Raw genomic sequence first — 19,402 nt, 5'->3', positions numbered from 1 at the left:
TATATTCCATCTTCTCCATCTCAATTACTAATCTCCCATGAGTGAGTGGCAAACTCACATGAGTGAGTACATTGAAATCTGCCTATATTCCATCTCTGTATAAAAAATAAACAAACCAAACAAACCCAAAAAACTGTCTTGCAGAAGAGATATCAAATGGGTTAGCTTAACTTTGCCCTTGATGCATTTTATTGTTTCCCAGAGATCTATATGTCTGACTTTGTTCTTTGCTTCAAAATATGTTTAGCGTTGAGTAAGTTTATGATAAAAGTCTGTGGTTTTCTGGATAGTTATTTTATGTTTCTTAAACTTGGTAAATATGTAGGTTGTTCGCAAATCCTTGTCTTTCCCAATCCCTTTGTTCCCCACTCCCTATTGTCCAAATTTGATAGATTCATAAATCCTGGCAAAAGGACTTGCCATTTCATGTATCATTTTCTTCAGTCTGTTTGGGTAAACATTATTTTGTCTTCTTAGATATGTCTGACATTGTGTCTTCAGGATTTGTTTCTGATACAGTCATTTCCATTCTGAACCATTCTTTCCTATTAGCTATATTGGTTTTGCATTCTATGTCCAATTTTGTTTATCTTAAGAACAAAACTTGAGTATTCATTTTGCTAACACCTTTACCTCTACTCCTCATTTTATGTTGTCTCTTAATTTCCGTGGTGTAGCGAAAGGATCTTTCTATTTAATATTTTTAGCCCAATCCACAGGTAATATTCACTCTCTTTCTACCTGAAACTTTATTTGCAGATCATCCCCTTGATTCAGACTGTAAGTTAATAAGAGATTGTACTTAGGGAGGATCTATGCAAAAATAGAGGACCATGTCACTTCCTCTGTACCTAAACTTTTCTGTGTTCCAATAAAGAATGATCAGCCCTGCTGCTTAAGGAGAGGATAACTTGGCCTTTATTGAGCTATGAGCAAGGAGTATAGGATTGTTCAAATTTTCACTAACAGAAGAACTTTTCATTAAGGTTGGGGGTATTTCTACTCTTAAGTTCCTTTTAAAAAAATAACACAAAAAATGCATTTTTTTCTTTTAAAAAAAAAAAAAACCTCAAGCCCATCTAGTAATTATAGTAAAGAAAATTGTGCAAATACACTATTTCTTCCCTATAAAAACTTAATAAAATTCTAGACAATGCATGCAAAACATCACAGATAAGAAGCACTACTATGCGTTCCAGGAGTGTGTTATCCTATTGAGCAGGCAGTATTGAAATTGTCTGCTGTTTCTGAAACACGGAATCAACTTGTAATAAACTGGAGACTTAACCAGACTCAGCAATTACCCAATGCATCCACTAATTTCCTGATTTGTACTGTTTCCAGGCCTTTGTCAGCAGAAGTTGGCAGAAATATGGACGTGTTTGCTGGCTCTATAATTTTAACTGACAATTTTCTTCACTGTTCTTTCCTCTTCCCTTCCCCACTTTGTTCTTTTCCCTGTTTTTTAGCCCTTGAGAGCTCAATATTATCATTACAGTACTTAGTGTTTGACTCTTCCTACAAAACTTCATTCATTTACGACTTTTATGATCTTTTAAAATGCATCAGTACACTTACATGAGAAGACATGTTTATTTTAAATTCAGAATTTAGGTAGAAATATAAATAGTGTACAACTTGTAGATGTCTGATTTGATGAACTTTACCCTGAGTAGAAATGCAGCATCTCACTTGGGCCTAGAACGTGTCAGGTCACTCGCTCAGATATTTCAAACATTATGTCAAGATGTAGCTGTCAAAGGCAAGTGCATAGTTACAGCTCCACACAGCAATTTTCCAGCACAGCCCTAAGGGTTTAATGCTACTTTCAGGAATACAGCGTTGCACAGCTGTGATTAGAGCCAACTTCTTAAATATTCTCATCATTTGCTGCTGTAGTTCTTTTTTCCTTAACACAACAAATATGTGAGAAATCGGCCCTCAGCACTCTCATTTACAGCTGATGTGCAAAGAAAAGCAGAGCTGACTTACTGATTGACCTGTTGGAACAAAAGATAAGGTACTCGGTATTCATGTTGAGAAAATTTCTAAAATCCTGCCTCTTAGAAGCACCTCTCACGAGTGAGTAAACCACCTTCCTAAACACAGGCAGTGACCTAGATGTCTAGATATTCTGCTGAGATACACTGGGGTTATTCGGAAGTAGAGCCAAAGAACCAGAGCTACAGTTGTAAAATATAAATGAGCATTCAGAAACTTTTCATACATATTCTTTAATACTGGCCATTTATATGCTATGTTACAATGACACATAACTTAGGTAGGTATAGTTTGATATAATAACCATCTTTTATCCTGTATGAAAAAGTAATATAAGTATGCAGTGTTTTAAAAATAGGTTTTGTTAGCTGTGCATTAAATGAGGGACAATAAGAGCATGGTATGTGGTAGTTCTGGATTTCATAAACATAGTACTCAAGTAACAGTCTTTTTAAAAAAAAATCATGCCATCTCATTCTGTATTATTTGTATTAATTTCTGACATGTAATTTTTCCATTTTTCTGTTTACAGTACCACTCCATAGATCCAGGATAACACTTTAAAATGATGGTGTTTGTGCTAGATTTTGGAATCATGGATGGAGTTCAAAATGGTTTAAGCCACATTATTTGACTCAATTATTAAGTCTAAACATGGTGATTAATTTGTCAACCCAGACAAAATGGGGCCCAGCATAAATGTAATCTGATAGGATTTTTGTATTTTTGTTCCCAAGCATTAGTTATCTGCCCTCACTGAACCCAGAAAGGCAAAAATACTAATCAGTATAACTAAAGTGTATATGAATTCGTATATGAACCTTCTACTCTATATGTTCCTGTAGCCTAGAATACCTGGTTTCTAATGTACAAGTAACTGTTACCAGAACACTTGGCTAGACCTTTAGCTAAGCTTATTCTCTGAACTAAGTTTATAGTGCTAGAAGATAAACAGATAGCCCTTCGGCAGGATTAATCTCATACACAGACAGATGTGCTCTAGGGACCTAGAGCGCAATTCTATTTCCTGAATCTAGGTACCCAGCATCAGCTGAGAGATCTCAGGCATGCTGCCTGGCCACCAGCTGTTGGCTCATCTCAGACCTCCTGCACATTGTGTCACATCTCCTGGGCTGATGGGGATGTCTTGGTTATTCTAGCATGTCACTAGGCACATCAATTTAGCACCTAAATTAAGTTCTTGAAGTTGCACCCTTTTACCCCAACTCAGAAAAGCATCTCATTTCAAGACAGCATTTACATTTTAGCTATTTAACCTAATTCTACTTAAGTGTGTGCATGATGTTAAGTATGTGATTAAGATGTGCTTAATGTTCTGTAGCGAATTCATACTTCTGTCTTGTTTCTTCTGTGTTTAAGATTAAACTTCTAATGGTAGGTGTAGGGGGAGCGCCCCCTCCCTTGCAATGATATTATGTGGTGAGGCGTACTTACCAGAACGCTGCTCTAGCATTGCACGCTGCAGCATCCCACCTTCAGGAAGCTATTTCTGCTGCCTCCTGTTACTCAGACCAGATTTGTGAGGGGAGGGATATACCACTCTTTCTGCACTGCAGACCCAGGTGTGATGGATTAGCCTGGTCACTGTAGACAGAAAGACAAGTAGGGCTGACTCTCCAGCTGGGGCCCAGGGGGAGATTTTAGCTCTTCCGTGAGATGCTGTCTACTCCACCTTCTCAACACTTAACACTATTTGCCTTTCCAGTGTGGCACAGAACACAAATCATGCCAGGACTATGGCAAGCTATTGGGAGAAAGAGGCTATTGGGGTGCTTGCCTGCCTTCAGCCCTCTCTCTGGCTTCTACAGTAGTAGTTGGTTTCCTATGTGCTGTTATGACAGCAAGCGAAAGTAAGGTTTTCTCAAGTGCTGTATTTCCAGTAAGAACATCAGTACTTGAGATATACAATGTAAAGCTGTTATAAAGCCCAGCATAGTCATCTGCTGCTCGAGATAGCTTGCAAAAAATAAATTCAACACTGTCTATAAACATGTTCTTTAATTTTTCACTGTCTACATCTCTTAGGGATGGAGGATGTTCATCATTTTGCATACATCAATGCAAGTGCAATTCAACTTAGTACTGACATATAGTTTAATTGGCTTTAAAATCGAATTTTGTTTTTTGAGTGCTAATTTTCAGGTAATGACTTTCTAATTGATTTTCTTTTTATGAAGGACCATTGATTCATTCCCTTTAATGAAACTCAGTTGGCTTCCCAAGAGAATTTATGAAAAGCTGCTGAAAACAAGGATCTATCGCTACTGCTTTCTTTCTACCTTGCTTTGCTCTTCGTTCTGTCTAAAGTATATTCCTTTCATTCTTCCTTAAGCAAGCTTAGACTAACAAGGCTAAACAATTGTATTGTCTATATATATGAGTATGAAATGGGTTTTTTGAAAAAAAAGCATCTTTATTCAAAGATGGATTGAACTTTTGTGACATTCTTCCTAAAAACTAGATATTCACCATGGCCTCTGATATATTAATCTGACAGCTATTTAACATTTGTACCAGAGTTATTTTAAGCAATCAGTTTGGTTTGCACAGAGATTATCTGAACGGATGTTATTTTACAAAAAGAGGAATGACAATTTTTAAATGGAAGTATGAGCTATTGTGTTATCATATTGCTTGTATGATTGAGTTAAGTCATAGCTGAGTTTATATGAAGTGCAGTGGAGACTGCCTGAAAGTTTTCTGTTGCACTACAGCATAGCAATCCCTGCTAGATAATAATGCATAATGTGAGTCATAATTGGAAACCTTTCGGTGATCCTATTTAAGAAGGGGTTGAACCCTAATGTTTAAGACTGACACAGCAAGAGAATGAATACCCATGCTGTTATTTTAGTCTGATTTTACACATCCACCAGTGAGGGAGGGAAAAAACAAAACAAAACTACTGTCTTTAAAAGAAAGCCTGTACAAATTTTGCAAGCCAGATCATGTTGTAATTTTGCAAGCTGTTCCAGACAAATTACAGGTTTTGCTTAATTATCTGATTATTTTGATATTATGGAAGTATAGCCAGTGTTTTCTCATCCTAGTTTGCTAGGTTCTTGCAGAGGAGAAGTTATCCATGATAGTGAACCATTCTTTTATACAGAACAAAAGATGTAATGAGATCCAGCGACTGGAGGAACAAACCAGTCAAAGCCCAAGTATAAATAAATAAAATTTTTTACACTGAATATAAGTAACCATTGGAAGAGCTTCCGTAGGAGTGTGATAGATTTGATTTTCCATCACTTTCAGTTTTGAAATCAAGACTGAATAACCTTATGAATGTTGCACTACAGCCCAGACTGAGAACTCATTACTTGAACTAGTGCATGGGAGTCGGTACTCTGTGTCTACTGAACGCCAGACTAGATTTTCATAATGCTCCCTTCTGGCCGCAAAAGTCAATGAGTCTCTGTCATTTGATTTTATTTTTTTTTTAAGCAAGCAGGGATGTAGAAAAAGTGCATGGATTGTTTTTGTTTTTAAAGGATCAGTGCATAAATAACAGCTAATGAATTCGCAGCAAACACTTCTGAGAGTATTATCTCCGTTTTACAGATGGAATGAGTTTCAGAGACATTGGGCTGTTAGTCTAAGTTCACACATGAAGTAAGCAACAAAACACAACTGCCAACAGTCATTCCTGGCTGCAGTGCTTGTACTATTACAAGTATTTACAGAGCTTTATCAAATGGCTGTAAAGACATTTCCTGCAGGTGCCTCCTGCAATCCTATGGAGAAACAGAGTAACATTATGATAGCCTCTTCCTTCTGAAGAACTCCAAATTTGTTCTGAGCACTTGCAAGGATGTTTTCAAAATACTCTCAAGTGGTAACTAAATTAGTCTAGAAGGCAGGGGAAGTGAAAGATAGGGAGGTCCTGGTTCCTTTGCCTTTACACTCCTGCTTCCTAAAAATAACCGCAAAGAGTATTTTTGGTTTCTCTCATATTAGTTGTAGAGAAAGGGATATATCGGACTAATAAATAGCAACAAGATCATGGCATCTTCACTACGAAAGCTGGTGATAGTAAGAACACCTGCCATTATTGGAAAACAGCAATGTCAGTCTGACGTAGCTTTGGAAATAAGAATATGCAAGAATATTCACTGTGTATCTACCAGCCTTTTCCTGATCAGTTTGGGCCTTTGCATAGGAACAGAACCGCACTCCACCTTTTCTGTGCTGCTGCAAATCCTTGTCACGGGCGAGTAAATCATGTAGGACAAATATTGGGCCAGTAATTTTTATTCAGTAATAAAGATCTTTTTGTGTCAGAATTTCCACCTTCTGCTTCTACACGAGTAGTAAAACACATGAGGCTATTAATGGCAGAGGTGTTGTTCTGTCGACGTCCAAGTCTTCCTTTCATTCAGTGCCTGTAGAGGCCCTCAACCCTGCTCAGTGATAGACTCAAGAGACTGCGATGAGGTCATGCTAAACTCAAAATGCCACTGCCTCCTTGGTCAGGGAAGCATGTGTCTTGGCTGCCAAAAATAAATAAACCAGAAATACCTGAATCAGATAAAATTGCCCATGCTGTGTGAGGAAAAAAAATGACTTGCACACAACTAGTGATCAATTGACTCTAAATGTTCAACCCTCTAAGACTTATAACACAGCTTAAAATTAAATTTAGGAAGTTTCTGTTGCAAGCAAATTAGGCCATTAAATCACTTTACTATTCATTTTTATGAATTGTAAGGAAAAGAAGAAGTGGACAGGTGATCAAAATTTTAAAATCCTTCCCTCCTCCAATTATTTTTTTTTCAAAATAGATTCACCTTTGCTGATTACTAAGCAAGGTTTTTGATATATAGAAGTCCTCCTATTTCAGGTGCTAACAGCTATTTGAGGTCATTTGACCTAAAAGATGGCTATACAGTCACTTTCAGAATAGTACTTGATGTAAACCTGAATGAAAAAACATCATAGGGAAATTACAGAGGCATATTATCTCTGACAAAGGAAAAAATATAACTCCTGAAAGAATACAGTCGGAAAAGAGGTAATGGGGTGAAGTTGGATTATTTACTTTAGAACAAAAATATCACCTTCAGTAGTCTCCTTTGTTAAGACATTTAACGGTTTACTAAATTTCCAGGGTTTCCAATCAGAGATTACTTCTTGCTCTAAACTTCTGATGTGGATATCAGTCACTTTCTGCATGAAGGCTGAGTTGCCATTTCACATTGTCAGAATAGACTTAAGCAGAGACACAAGTATTCTGTAGTCCTTCCAAAATCTTTCTGTCATTTTCATCTTAGCAGAAAAAAAAAAAAAAGAATAAGAAGTTAACTGAAAGAAATCCCTGAAGAAAGAGGTAACTTGTAACAATCCACATATCCCTTTGCACATTCCTTTATAAAATAGTCCTGTGGCTTTTTGGTATCATTTCAAAAGGCCAAGTGGTTAAAACTGTCCTTATTTCCCTAGAAAGGTAAGCAGCTTTTAGATGCAAGTTGAAGGATAGGCAGGCATGTTTGAAGACTGTCACACATTGTAATTCTGCTTTTGGAGATTTCTTAGTAATATTGCTTTGATCAGTTTGAAAGGATTATTCTAAAGAGTCCTACTCCATGTATTCTTCCCGAGACAGGAATTTTGTGTTTGCTTGCAATTTTTCTTATGATTCTTTGTGTTTGGAGCCCTTTTAGACTTGTACTGAGTTTTAGAAAGGGTTCACACTGATGTTTCCCATATTCATGTTTGGTTTATATTTGGTCCTGGGCCACAGAGCAAAAGGTTCTAAACCTGTGATCCTCTGTCAAGAAGATCTTGTCCTAAGGTAGTGAGTTTCAGAGTATGAGATCTGCCTAGGGCAAATAGGAGAAAAGAAAAGGAAAACGGCTAGAGATTTCCTGTATCCTAGTTATCGTTGGTAACTGCACCAGCCACTGGAATTGTTGATTTTAGTGCATGCAAAGTATTTTAGATAAGTTATTTTTATTTTCTTCCCTCTTGTCATGTTCAGAGAGTACTGCAGCTACAGCCAGAAACCGAGACATGTATTAGTGTTAGATGGCAATAGTAACATATTTCCTTTTTTTTTCTCTAGGCATTGTCTGCTAAATCTTGACTTAATACTATACATTTATTTTGTTCCTTTCATAAACGTGACAACTTGGAAGCATACATAAAGAAAACAAAAAGATACAAAATTATATTAGATACATACTTTTCAAGTTTTTATAATTTTGTAATGTTTTAAGGACAGTTGAAGATATGTTTAAAGAAAGCTTATTATTTTGTTGTTATCCAGTCTGACTTCCCATTATTGGGAAGCTCATTAGAGTTATGGAGGACTACAAATGCTATTTGCAATTAACTATAATCCCAGCATTAAACAGATACAGAAAGTATACTGGAAAAACACATGATTTTTTAATTTTTGTCTTCAAAAATTAAAAAATTTGTTTTTAATTGTTTGTTTGTTTATTGTTATCTCAATACACGACATTAACTTCAAACTTGAAGCAATTAATACACCATAACCAGACTTTATTCCCCACAGCTTGATTTACAATTGTATTCCTGTAACAAACTATTTCAGATATGGCACATATTTTGGTTAAGGGTTGTTTCTTGCACGCTAATGGTCTAGGCAGAATTGCAATGATCTGAAAAGCAGTCTTTGGACATTTCTGTGATTTCACATAGGAATGAAAACCATTCGTAACTGAGAACTGTTTATCTTAAAAATTGACCATCCTGATTTCCTCATCACTCGAAAGCTCAAAAGCTTTCTTTATTTAGTTGCTATGTCCCTACTGAAAATAGAAGATTCTAAGCAGTATTTAAAATAGGTTTTGCCTTTGTACTTTTTCCTGCAGGGAGTTTCAGTCTTATAATCCGATGCACTAAGTGCAGGGGGCATGAAATGACATTGCAGAGTTTGTACCTGCCTCTCAGAAGTGCACTCGCTAGTAACAGCCTCAACTTCTTGGGTTGCAAAGTTTCACATAAGTAACCCAGTAGAGTAGTGGAGTTATGTAGAAGAGACATAAGAAGCTTTGAGACCAGACTGGTGTAAAAGGAATAAATACTGTTGTGAAAATTACTTAAAAGCTATTTAAAAAGCATCAAAGTATGTGAAAATTGCCAAATACATCCGTACCAGAGAGGAAAAGAAACCAAGGACCACAGTGGGTTCCTCTGTGTTTGCCCTTCTTCTCAAGGTGAGAGCTCCTCTTAGTATTGAGCTCTGTAGCCCAGCAGCCAGTAATCAGAGAGCTGTTGCTGTTATTATTTCAGTAATGACTGCAATTGTGTTTAGTTCGTCTGGAAACACATTCTTCCTGTCTCCCTTTCATTCTATTGAAGATGTAGCCAAAGTAATTTTTTTCTATTAATGAATGAAACCTCACAAGCCCCTGGGAGAAAAGCAGTTTTTATTCTGTCTCTATAACCATTTCACACTGTTTTTTGTATTCTTTTTCTTCTAACGTGAAGTAGTCACTAAGCAACTTTTGGAACTAATTTGTTGATTATATTGTCCATTTTTTGGAATACATTTGTATTACACCTAGGAAAATTTATGTTTTACTGCGTAGCTAGTGAAGAGTGGTAAACTTTTAATTTAGTTCCTATCTCCCACTTTGCTTCACTGACTGCAAAAGGCTTAGATCTCTAATTTAGGTGCCCATGTGAATACTTGACTAAGTACTTAATAAGTATTATTTTATTTTTACAACCCCATAAAACAAATGAATTTTTACTCCCTATTTTATATGTGGAACTGAGACAGTGAAAGATTAAGTCAAAACTACCTAATCATTTTGTGTGCCCAGGAAACTATACTAAGTTTCACTGAAGTTTTTTGCAACTTATTTGTCTAACATCACATGGGAGCTCTGGGGCAGTCACAAAGAGAATCCAGGTCCTGTGCTATAGGGAACACCTTCATGGAAGACAGTCCTTTGCATCTGGCAGTCCACAGGCTTGGGCACTACACATGTTTCAGTTTCTCATGCAAATAAAGGAACTACCTTAAAGATATCAGTCTTATTCATTATGAAACCCCAAGTTATCCCTGGTGTGGGTCTACCCTGTGACCTGAAATGTCTAAGAGTTAAAAACTGTTTGGTTTATTTAAGACTAAAAGCAAGTTAATGATTACTCCCCAATGTGTTAAGAAATTTTTACTAACAATGCGATCAGTTGATCTTGACAGCAAATATGTAACATTATTCAATGGCTGGAAAGTTGTATTTTCACAAATTCAATCTAGGTGTAAATACTGGATCTTAAATCTTGAGAACGAATTGCCAAAGACAAGGATAGATTTTCATCAGCAAGTTCTCAAATCAAGCTCATCTGTTTTTCTTGTTGAATGTAGATATGGTTAAAAATGAAAAAAACACCCCAAAGCCTCAAGGTACTGCAACCTCAATTGTTTAGGGTATCAGAATGGACAATCACAATTATCTCTTTGGGTATTGTATGAATCTCTGGGGAGTAAATAGCATGTAATTATGGAAATAAATGACTATCATAATGTTATTCAGGAATTCATTAAGACTCTGCAGAAACCCTTCTAACCTTTCAGTGTTGACTTTACTTAATTTTTTTGGTGTATATTTCAGGTTTTAAAAAAATTTAAAATTTTCACCGTTTTGTGTCATGTTGAACAAAACCTACTTGGTTCAGCACAGGGGTTGAAATCTCTTGTTCATTATGCAGACCTGAAAATTATCTGCTAAATTTATGAATATCAGTAGTAGAAGCTTTTCATGTTATGTTTGGTATCCACACCAAAAGGGAATCAGATATCTGGTGAGCTATTTGGCACATCTCTGGAATATTATGTTCAATTTCAGGATGTGGAGAAGCGTGAGTCTGTTGCTGCCTTTGCTGTGATGCCATCTGTGATGTCCTATAAAGTAAAACTTAACAGTATCCATATGTTTGTGTCCTCTTGTTCTTGAGTCTAAAGGTTAGGGGAATAGGGGGATTAAGTGGATTTGCCGGGAAAACAATCAAACAAACCCCCCCAGTCTGTACATGTGCACTCTCAGACGTTCTGCCTCAAATATTCATGTAATATAAAGTTACCAAAGGATTGCTGTTCTGTTCTGGAAAGCAGTCCGTTTCCCTAGAAAAATGCACAGATAACTCGGTAATGTTTCTGCCCATAAAAAGGTATGAAAAATTAGTACGTAAAAATATGAGAAAAGCAATTCATTCTTGGGTTTGGTGTGTATGAGCAGGGTGGAGAGGTAGTTCTTTTTTGTTTTAGATTTTGGTTTTAGGCTTCATTACTTAAAGTAAATTAAACAAAGATAATATCCTACACTAGTGCCAAAAGAGAAAAGAGCATTTCACTTGCATCCAGTTAATATTAATCATGTTCTGGAAACAGTGGCCATGCTCATGTGGGGTTTTTTGGATTTGGTTTGTTTGTTTGTGTATGGGGTTTTTGTTTGTTGTTGTTTTTAAAGAAAAACTACAAACATCAATACACCAAGTTAAAACTCAGTGACAGATTTGTAATTTTTATTTTGAGTATCTGAAATTATATCCAAGGTATCATATCTTGCTTTATGATTCCTCCAGTTCTCTGTCTTCAAGTTTTAAAAACTTTTTCTAGGAATGAGTGTACAAAACTAAAATCTGTAGGAGTCATCTGTGAACAGAAGATGAATTATCCTTATAAGATTTCTTGAGACTTAAAGATTTCTTGAGGTTCCTGTTAAAATAATAAAAAACTAAACGTTCCTGTAAATGAGATGAAGTTCTTTTTAAGTATAGCAACAGTTAAGCAGGTTATAAAATGTTAGCATATTATGTTATAAAAATCAATAATGTTATGTTGCTGAATCATTTGGTTTTGCTAGGAGATGTAAAAGGGTAAAAGGCAACAAATACAGCTTTCAGCATTATTCTTTGGATGTAGTGATAATTACATGATGTTATACATCTAATTACAATGCATACATGGTTAGAATATGTTTTTAGCGTACAAAGAGAGAATTTGGACCTGAAAGTAAACCCCCTGCGAATCAGTAGCGAATTTAAGGGAACAATGTGATCAAAATTATAGTTCTGTTTAAAAACTGCTAGGAAATATTTTGAGCATAGAAAAGATGTGTATTCAGTTATATTAAAAGCCTGTTACTAGATGGTACTAAGATGCATATTTCTTCTTATTGACCACCTTACAAATACATAAAATATTTAGATTGCCTTCTCTTCATCAAAGTTTGATTGAAATTGGCCCAGTGAGCTCCAAAGTTAAGAGAGAAGACTGACAGACAGAAAGACACATGGATGCACATACACATATTCAGTACAAGATTGCATAAGTGTTCTGCTATTAATAAACCAGTTTTAAGATGTAAAGCAAACATCTATTTCTTCCTGGAAATTAAAATAGAAGAATGATATAAATGCAGTGATCATTGCTTGCATGTTGGTTTTAAAGGGTCTTGAACTGATACAGTGAGAGCAGAAGTGTCTCAGACCATTTTCTTAATTAGCCTACTGTTCTCATTTCTCTCTTATTGGAGATCGCATTGGAAATCACTCCAGTCTTTATATATTAATTTAAGACCTGATTTAAAGTGGGTACCTGAGCAAGTTCCTTACTTTGAGTATGTGAGTAGTTTTTCAGAAATCAGTGGTACTACACATAACATCAGTAACTTGCTTAACTGAGATGTGCAGCTGCAGGAAGGATGTGGGTAACTGTACTGAAATTGGGAGTTTACCGGTATTACTGATAGTGGAATCAAGATCATATGAGCACAGAGTACCATCAGCAGCATTATAATGTTGACTTTATCCACATGCTGTTAATCCTGAGCTCTTAGGAGCTCTGGTCATTTTATAACCGTGCATCTCAAAGATGAGATTCAGCACCTGTTGAAGGTACATCATACATTTGGGCTGGATTTTCATAGGTATCCAGCAGAGGAATGTTTCAGCAGCAATGAGGCACTTAGAGCTTACCTCAATTTTCTAATGAAGTTAAGGTGGTTTTTTTTTTTAAATGTTCACGTGGTACAACAGGAACACTTTTTTGAAACATCTTGGTTTCTCTGAAAGCTACTATGGATTTCAGTCAGCTTATGCAGCACCAATACGTGATGTGAATTTTTCCAGGGCCCCTGGAGTTGGACTGCCCTGCTATGCCGAACACCCTTCCACAGCACTGCTGGCCGAGAGCTCCCAACATCCAGCCTGCCCTGCTCCTCTCCTTGAGGGTGCAGAGTCTTGAGAACTCAAGGGAAGAACAAAGTTTTCCAGATTTTCTTTGCTGTGCAGGCAGAGGCCTGACAGCCATAACCAAAGATATCAACTTTTCAAGTTTGTAATTTTTCTAGTTTTTGGAAAAGTATTTGTTTTGGAATTTGGGGGATTTTCTATAAAATAAAAATTTTAAGGTTTAGCCAGCTCCATGCTTAACTCACCTTGGAGTCCTCAAAGAAAACCCAGGTGTGTTTCCCACAGGCATTCTATCTGTCTGTGGATGTTTCCATATTTTATAATACCACACTTGTATTGATGTGGCTTTTGCATGCAAATCCTGTTTCTGTTTATGAGAGCCATTTATAGAGCTATAGTACCATGGAACATAGACTCTGTGGTGTTTTCACTATTGCTGTGTCAAAATAAAGCTAGAAACCTAGATTTTTTTCATAAGTCAGACCCGTAAATTATTCCCTCCTTTGCTTAAAATGCCAATGGCCAATGCAATGCCAAACCACCAAGAAGTATAATAGTAAGTATATAATTAAAGTAATGACAAAAATTACTAGTAATTGAAGTTATGAAAAAAAAAATTAGTTCTTCTTCCTCTTTTAATAGGAAAAGAAATGTCGTCCTAATATTCCATGCATTGCCCTATATTTACATCACCCTAGAAAAGGCATACATTGAAGTAATTTTAACACTTGTCTCTGAATAAATCATTAATTTAGATGGAGAATTCTTCACCTGAATTAAGTCAGGTGAAGAATTAATTTTCCCCTTAAGCAAGTTAGGTTCTCTGGTATATATGTGACGATTTTTTTGGGTGAAATGCAGGTTTTTTTCTCTGATACACTAAGAGTTGAAAGATTGCAAACGTCTTTTTGTTCATTTGATTGAGTATCTGACCAATATTCTTTCATTCTTTTCCTCTTTGGTTAAAGTATGAGAACCTCCACTTTTGTTCACTTAATAACATCTCTTTTCATTCAGTCTTGAGCCTCCTTACTTCAGAGATAATTTTTTTTAATGCTGAGAATTTATTTCTAATCCTTTACTGTAAAAGGTGATCAAAGCATTCTCCCAAAATGAGATTTTGTAATGTATTTGCTGTAACCATAAAGTCGAGTACTGAATGGTATTGCCAAACTGTCCTTTTACAGGAAACTAAACCCATTTTTGTCAGTTTTATTTAAATAATACTATTAAGCTGTATGTCACTTTACTTCTATACTAAAATACTACTATAAATTTATAATTTAGCTTTAACATTTATAATTATTGATGAGAATATCATTGTTGTCTAAATACAGGAAACAAAATTGAGTCTGAATCTTAACTTTCACTGTTTTCTTCCAAATTTCACAAAAACTTACCTTCACTTCTCTCAGGGTCTTTGTTTATGCAAAGAAAATTATACTGAATGTCTCCACTGTGTCTCTATGTACAGTAGTGTGCTGAAGCATATTGATAAAGACAAAGTGAATTTCAAAGATCATACAGCTTCTTTTTGCTGCTGCTTCTGCTGAAGAAACCTCCTGTGCCAAGAGCTTTTTCGTTTTTAACTTAATTAGTTGGCCCATTAAAACATATTATCTGTCCTATAAACCTGCCCTAGTAATTTTTGAAAAATACTTGGATCTGAACAAATTTTACTCTTAAGGAAGCCAGTCGCAAAACTCTTAGTGAGTACTTTTGAAACCTGTTCAACATATGCTTTAAAGCAGTGTTTAGAAAGGATATGGGGGCATATTTTCTTACCTTTCTTCATTCTTATTACTTTGCTGTCCTGTAGAGCACTGTCTTTGAGAAAAGTGGTTGTGTGAGCCAGCACAGGCAGGACGCAGGAACAACCACAAAACCATGGATGAAATGCAAAGAGCAAATTTATTTTTGTTACCTCACTAACCGGGGGGTCCCCGAAGCAGCACCTGGGCAGAGGCACACAAGCGGGGACGCAGGCACCGTGGAGCTCGGTCCTTGCTAGAAGATCACTGAACCTGCTGTTTTTCACCTGTATTTCAGGGATTCACGCAGGCGTAGTTTACCACTGTGCTTTGATCTTTCCCACAGCAGGGCAGGAATCTCAAGCATATTTGATAGGGTGCCTCTCAGTTTATCACAGGCCTATGTTCTGCTTGTCCAACACACAAGGCCAAACAACAATTAGTGTGATATATGTGTTTTTCGAAACCCCAGCTGTAAGTCACTTGAGCGTGTTTACAATCCTCCTCGCCAGTCTTCCGTTATTTTCCCACAGTGGTTGTTACTCTCAACACTCCCCATCTTTTCGTTGCAATGGGAGCTGAAACTTAAAGCAGTTTACAGAAGGTGGTACCCAATACAAGAGAAATGACTTGTAGAACAGAGGATTTTGGAGTTGGACTGGTGAGACAGTGCTACCTGTTTTACAGACAAGTGAGCCATTTTGGTCATTTTCCCAGTTTGGGTTAAAGAAAAACCGCGTTACCCATGAAAAGCACACATCTGGCAATAATACTTAAGTGAGTTCATGAGATTAATAATCTGAAAAACTTGTTTAATTTATACAGGTATTTCCACCTTTTTCTGAAAAATAGTTTTGTAAGAGGGTTTCTTATTGTACATTTCTATATTTTCTAGCCAGAGATCCACTCCCTGTTTAAAAAAAAATCTCCTATTAGACATGTGGGTCTAAAGTATACTTTTAAATCTTATTAAACTCTTTGTTAACCTTAGCAAACATGTGGCTTTGAAAATTGTATAAACAGTTTTTAATGAGAACCTGCCTTTCTGAGTCCACGTACAATTCTCGGTCAGAAAAGGAGATTTTACAGCAATAGTACATAATTCACAAGCTCCTGTAAATTGACTTTTCAGCCTTGCAATGATGGATATTGGCCTGATGTTTGCATTATCCACAGAGCATGTATTACTGTACCACATTTATCTAAATGAAGGCTGTATTTAAAAGATACTCTTCTGCTGGAGACCAAAGGGAATGCATTTTAATAATCGGGGAAACTAATGACAGACTGCCCTATTCTCTATTGACTGTGTTTATGCATTCAGGAAGTGTTACTGGATCCTATACCAGTAGAAACACTCTAAATATCAAACACCTTCTGGTTTCAGCCCTAAGTTTTTCTGACAAAAGGACTGGTAAAACACAAATCAGGGCACAAAGTTTGGAGAGCTACAGAAAAATCATTCTGATTTTGAGAATCAGTTTTCATCAATGTTTTAATCAAATTATATAGAAAATATCATGCCTTCCTATATTCAGCTTCCTTTGCCCCTAATATGTCTAGCAAATTAAACAAACAAACAAACCCCAAAACAAAACAACCAGCAAAAACCTACATTAAGAAAGTTTTTATAAGATTATGCCAAGCATCACAAAATTAAGACATGCCCAAACCAAAATTGCTCTTGAAATATGGAGCATTACCTTGCATGCTCACTACAATATATTTTTTAAAGTATCAAATTCTTTATTCCCTCCATGAAGTTCTGTGATTCCTAGAACAAGACTAAGAGAATAAGCAGCTGTTCAATAAGATTTTTTTGTCCTCATTCAGTGTATGCTTTCCTTTGTTGTTTTATTGTCTTCTATTCAGCTCAGAAGACAGAACTGTTAATTTCCTTATAAACACTTACCACTCGAATATAAGTGCTTCATAGACACTAATTAATGTACCTTACAAGCTCAGCTATGAAGTGAGGGGTGCCATCATCATCATTTAGCACATTAAAAGCTGCAGTACAGAAAAACTAAGGTGAACGTAACCATTAATATATGTCATAATTTTTGGAGTCCACCAAGGAAGGGATCCTGTGGGTCCTTCCTAGATCTACTGTGCACTGTAGAAAGTAATTATTCATCTAAGATATCCTTTTGGAATAAGTAGTATCTGGGCATGTAATTAGGTATTGCTACATCTGTATGCAAAGGGCTGACTTAAATTTTGTCTCTTGCAAATATTGGTGACTATTTTTTGCAGTAGTATTCCTTACAGCCCAATTGATTCTTTCTTTGTTTTTCGTTCCACTGTGGGTATTTATTATAGGATTTTTTATGGATTTATTCAGATGGCAACTGTGTAGATACTACTACTGAATATTTTTTTCTCTGTAGCAAAAATACCTTTTTTTTATGAGGATGTACAAAAAAATTTTATTTTCATAGGCTCTCTAGTAATGGGTCACCTTTTCTTTGCTCATTTATGACTACTCTGTTCACTGTTACAAGACACTTATTTTTATTGAAAATTACCTATGAAGAGATGTGAAAGTTCCTCTGAAAATGTTGAGAATGACTAAATGGTAGTCTTTAACATCTGCCACCAGTGAACGAATGGATTCTCCATAAACTGACAAGACAAAAAAAAATAGTCTATTATGATAACTAACAGTTATTGTTTACTTTTAAGTTTGATGCTATGAAATATTTAACAACAGGTACAAAACTACAAACCAAGTGCTAAATATTTACTCCATTGATTTTCAAAACTCCCTTGAGAGCTCTTGTGTCCTTTCCTGACTTTCAAAGTTTTATTAATCAAAAATAGGCTGTGTTGTGGGTGACAGTTATGGTTAGGAAAGAAACTGGACACTCACTTTCCAGCAGGTAATACATCAAAAGTAAAGGAAGATTTTTAAATTCGTAGAAATTTGAGAAATTGAAGGGTTCCCTGTCTATTGCAGGAAGCAAGTTATTTCAGTGTTCATATTTACAGGAAAATGACTGGTGCATATAATCTTATTGATAAAGGATGGGTATCTTCTTCCCCAGAAAAGCACTCTGGATTAGACACTTTTATTAACACATTCATAACTGAGTAACAGATTAGTGATGCAATATGGATTACTTTCTTACCTAGCAGCAGTTGTTCCATGATTTCAACATATCTGTTGTGGATGAAGAGGTCTCAATGCTACTGTTTTGGTATTCTTGTGAAACTTTATAAATCAACTGTTCATTTGGTCACTATCAAAAAAACATTTAAACCAAACTTCAGTGTAACCTAGACACTCAGAGGACTTCTCTACCTGCTCTTCAGAACAGAGCTTTTATAGCATGTGAGATAGATGTAATACAATAATTTTCTTTTTCTTCTTCTTTCCCTTAGGCATTTCCTGGAAATACAAACTCTGATAGTGTGGTCCGGCATGATTTACAACATCCAGTTATTGCTCGCTATGTGCGGATAGTTCCTTTGGACTGGAATGGAGAGGGCCAAATTGGGTTAAGAATTGAAGTCTACGGCTGCTCCTACTGTAAGTTTTTCCATGATCATCCTCCCTCCCCCCCCCCCCCCCAAATAAAAACTGGTTTTGGATATCAGATTAAATCTGAATCTCAAGTACTTTTTGCTTAGATAGATTAAGATGTTCCAGGATTGCTAATTATATTGCCCAGGGCTTAATGAAATATTTATTGTAACCTTAAATCTGAGTTGCTAGTTTGTTCTTCTCTGGAAGATGCAACATTGGAATTCACGATAGTGCTTTGAAGTTGCTCCTTTTGATCTTCATGGTATGTTTTGCAGAAGGCTTTTACTATTATATAAGCTTGAACAGGCCAGTTGAGGAAAAGATAGTATTCAGACAAATGTCGTGTTGGATCTTGAGGGGAACAACTGGGAAACAGAACATAACTCATTGTGTGGTGCTAGAGATAGAATTAAAGCAAATAAATAAGAATTCTATCAGAGTAGCTCAGATTGTCTACATATGTGACATGTTTTTCAGAAGTTTTTCCTGTAGTATTTGAATATGACTTTAGAATTTCTTTTGAAATCTGGATGACCAATAGTACAAATGCTCCTGAAGTTCAGAGCAGAACTGATTACATTTTAAGAAAGCAAGGGTAGTTTCTAAATGCCCTTACTTGAATTCAATCCAGGCAGCGCTTTAAAGAAAGCTTACAAACCTGCAGAAAATTGTGTCTGATGTCCTATTTCTAAGTACATATTTTTTATGCAGTATCCTCTCGCAGAGGCGATCAGCTCCGGTGCAGGCGCGATCTGCCCCCTGTATAACAACCAGCGCCACTAAGAAAAGGTGACGGGTGATAGTAGTAGGTGACTCTTTTCTGAGAGGTACGGAGGCACCCATTTGCCGACCGGACGCACTCTCTAGAGAGGTGTGCTGCTTACTGGGGGCTCGCATCAGGGATGTCACCGAGAGGCTTCCAAGCCTC

General features: G+C 36.3%; 1 protein-coding gene across 1 annotated transcript in view; it reads left to right on the top strand.

Moving 5' to 3' along the window:
* The window catches only part of CNTNAP2 (contactin associated protein-like 2), a 1,203,666-nt gene that overhangs the window by 503,061 nt on the left and 681,203 nt on the right, over positions 1–19,402 (top strand). The window contains exon 4 of the mRNA XM_009323034.1: positions 18,330–18,477. Within this exon, the coding sequence (XP_009321309.1) occupies positions 18,330–18,477 (148 nt within the window). The remainder of the gene's footprint in view (positions 1–18,329; positions 18,478–19,402) is intronic.

Source organism: Pygoscelis adeliae, unplaced genomic scaffold (assembly GCF_000699105.1).
Source record: "Pygoscelis adeliae isolate BGI_AS28 unplaced genomic scaffold, ASM69910v1 Scaffold264, whole genome shotgun sequence".
NCBI lineage: Eukaryota > Metazoa > Chordata > Aves > Sphenisciformes > Spheniscidae > Pygoscelis > Pygoscelis adeliae.
The sequence above is the reverse complement of the archived record's forward strand: the minus strand, read 5'-3'. Positions and strand labels throughout refer to the sequence as shown.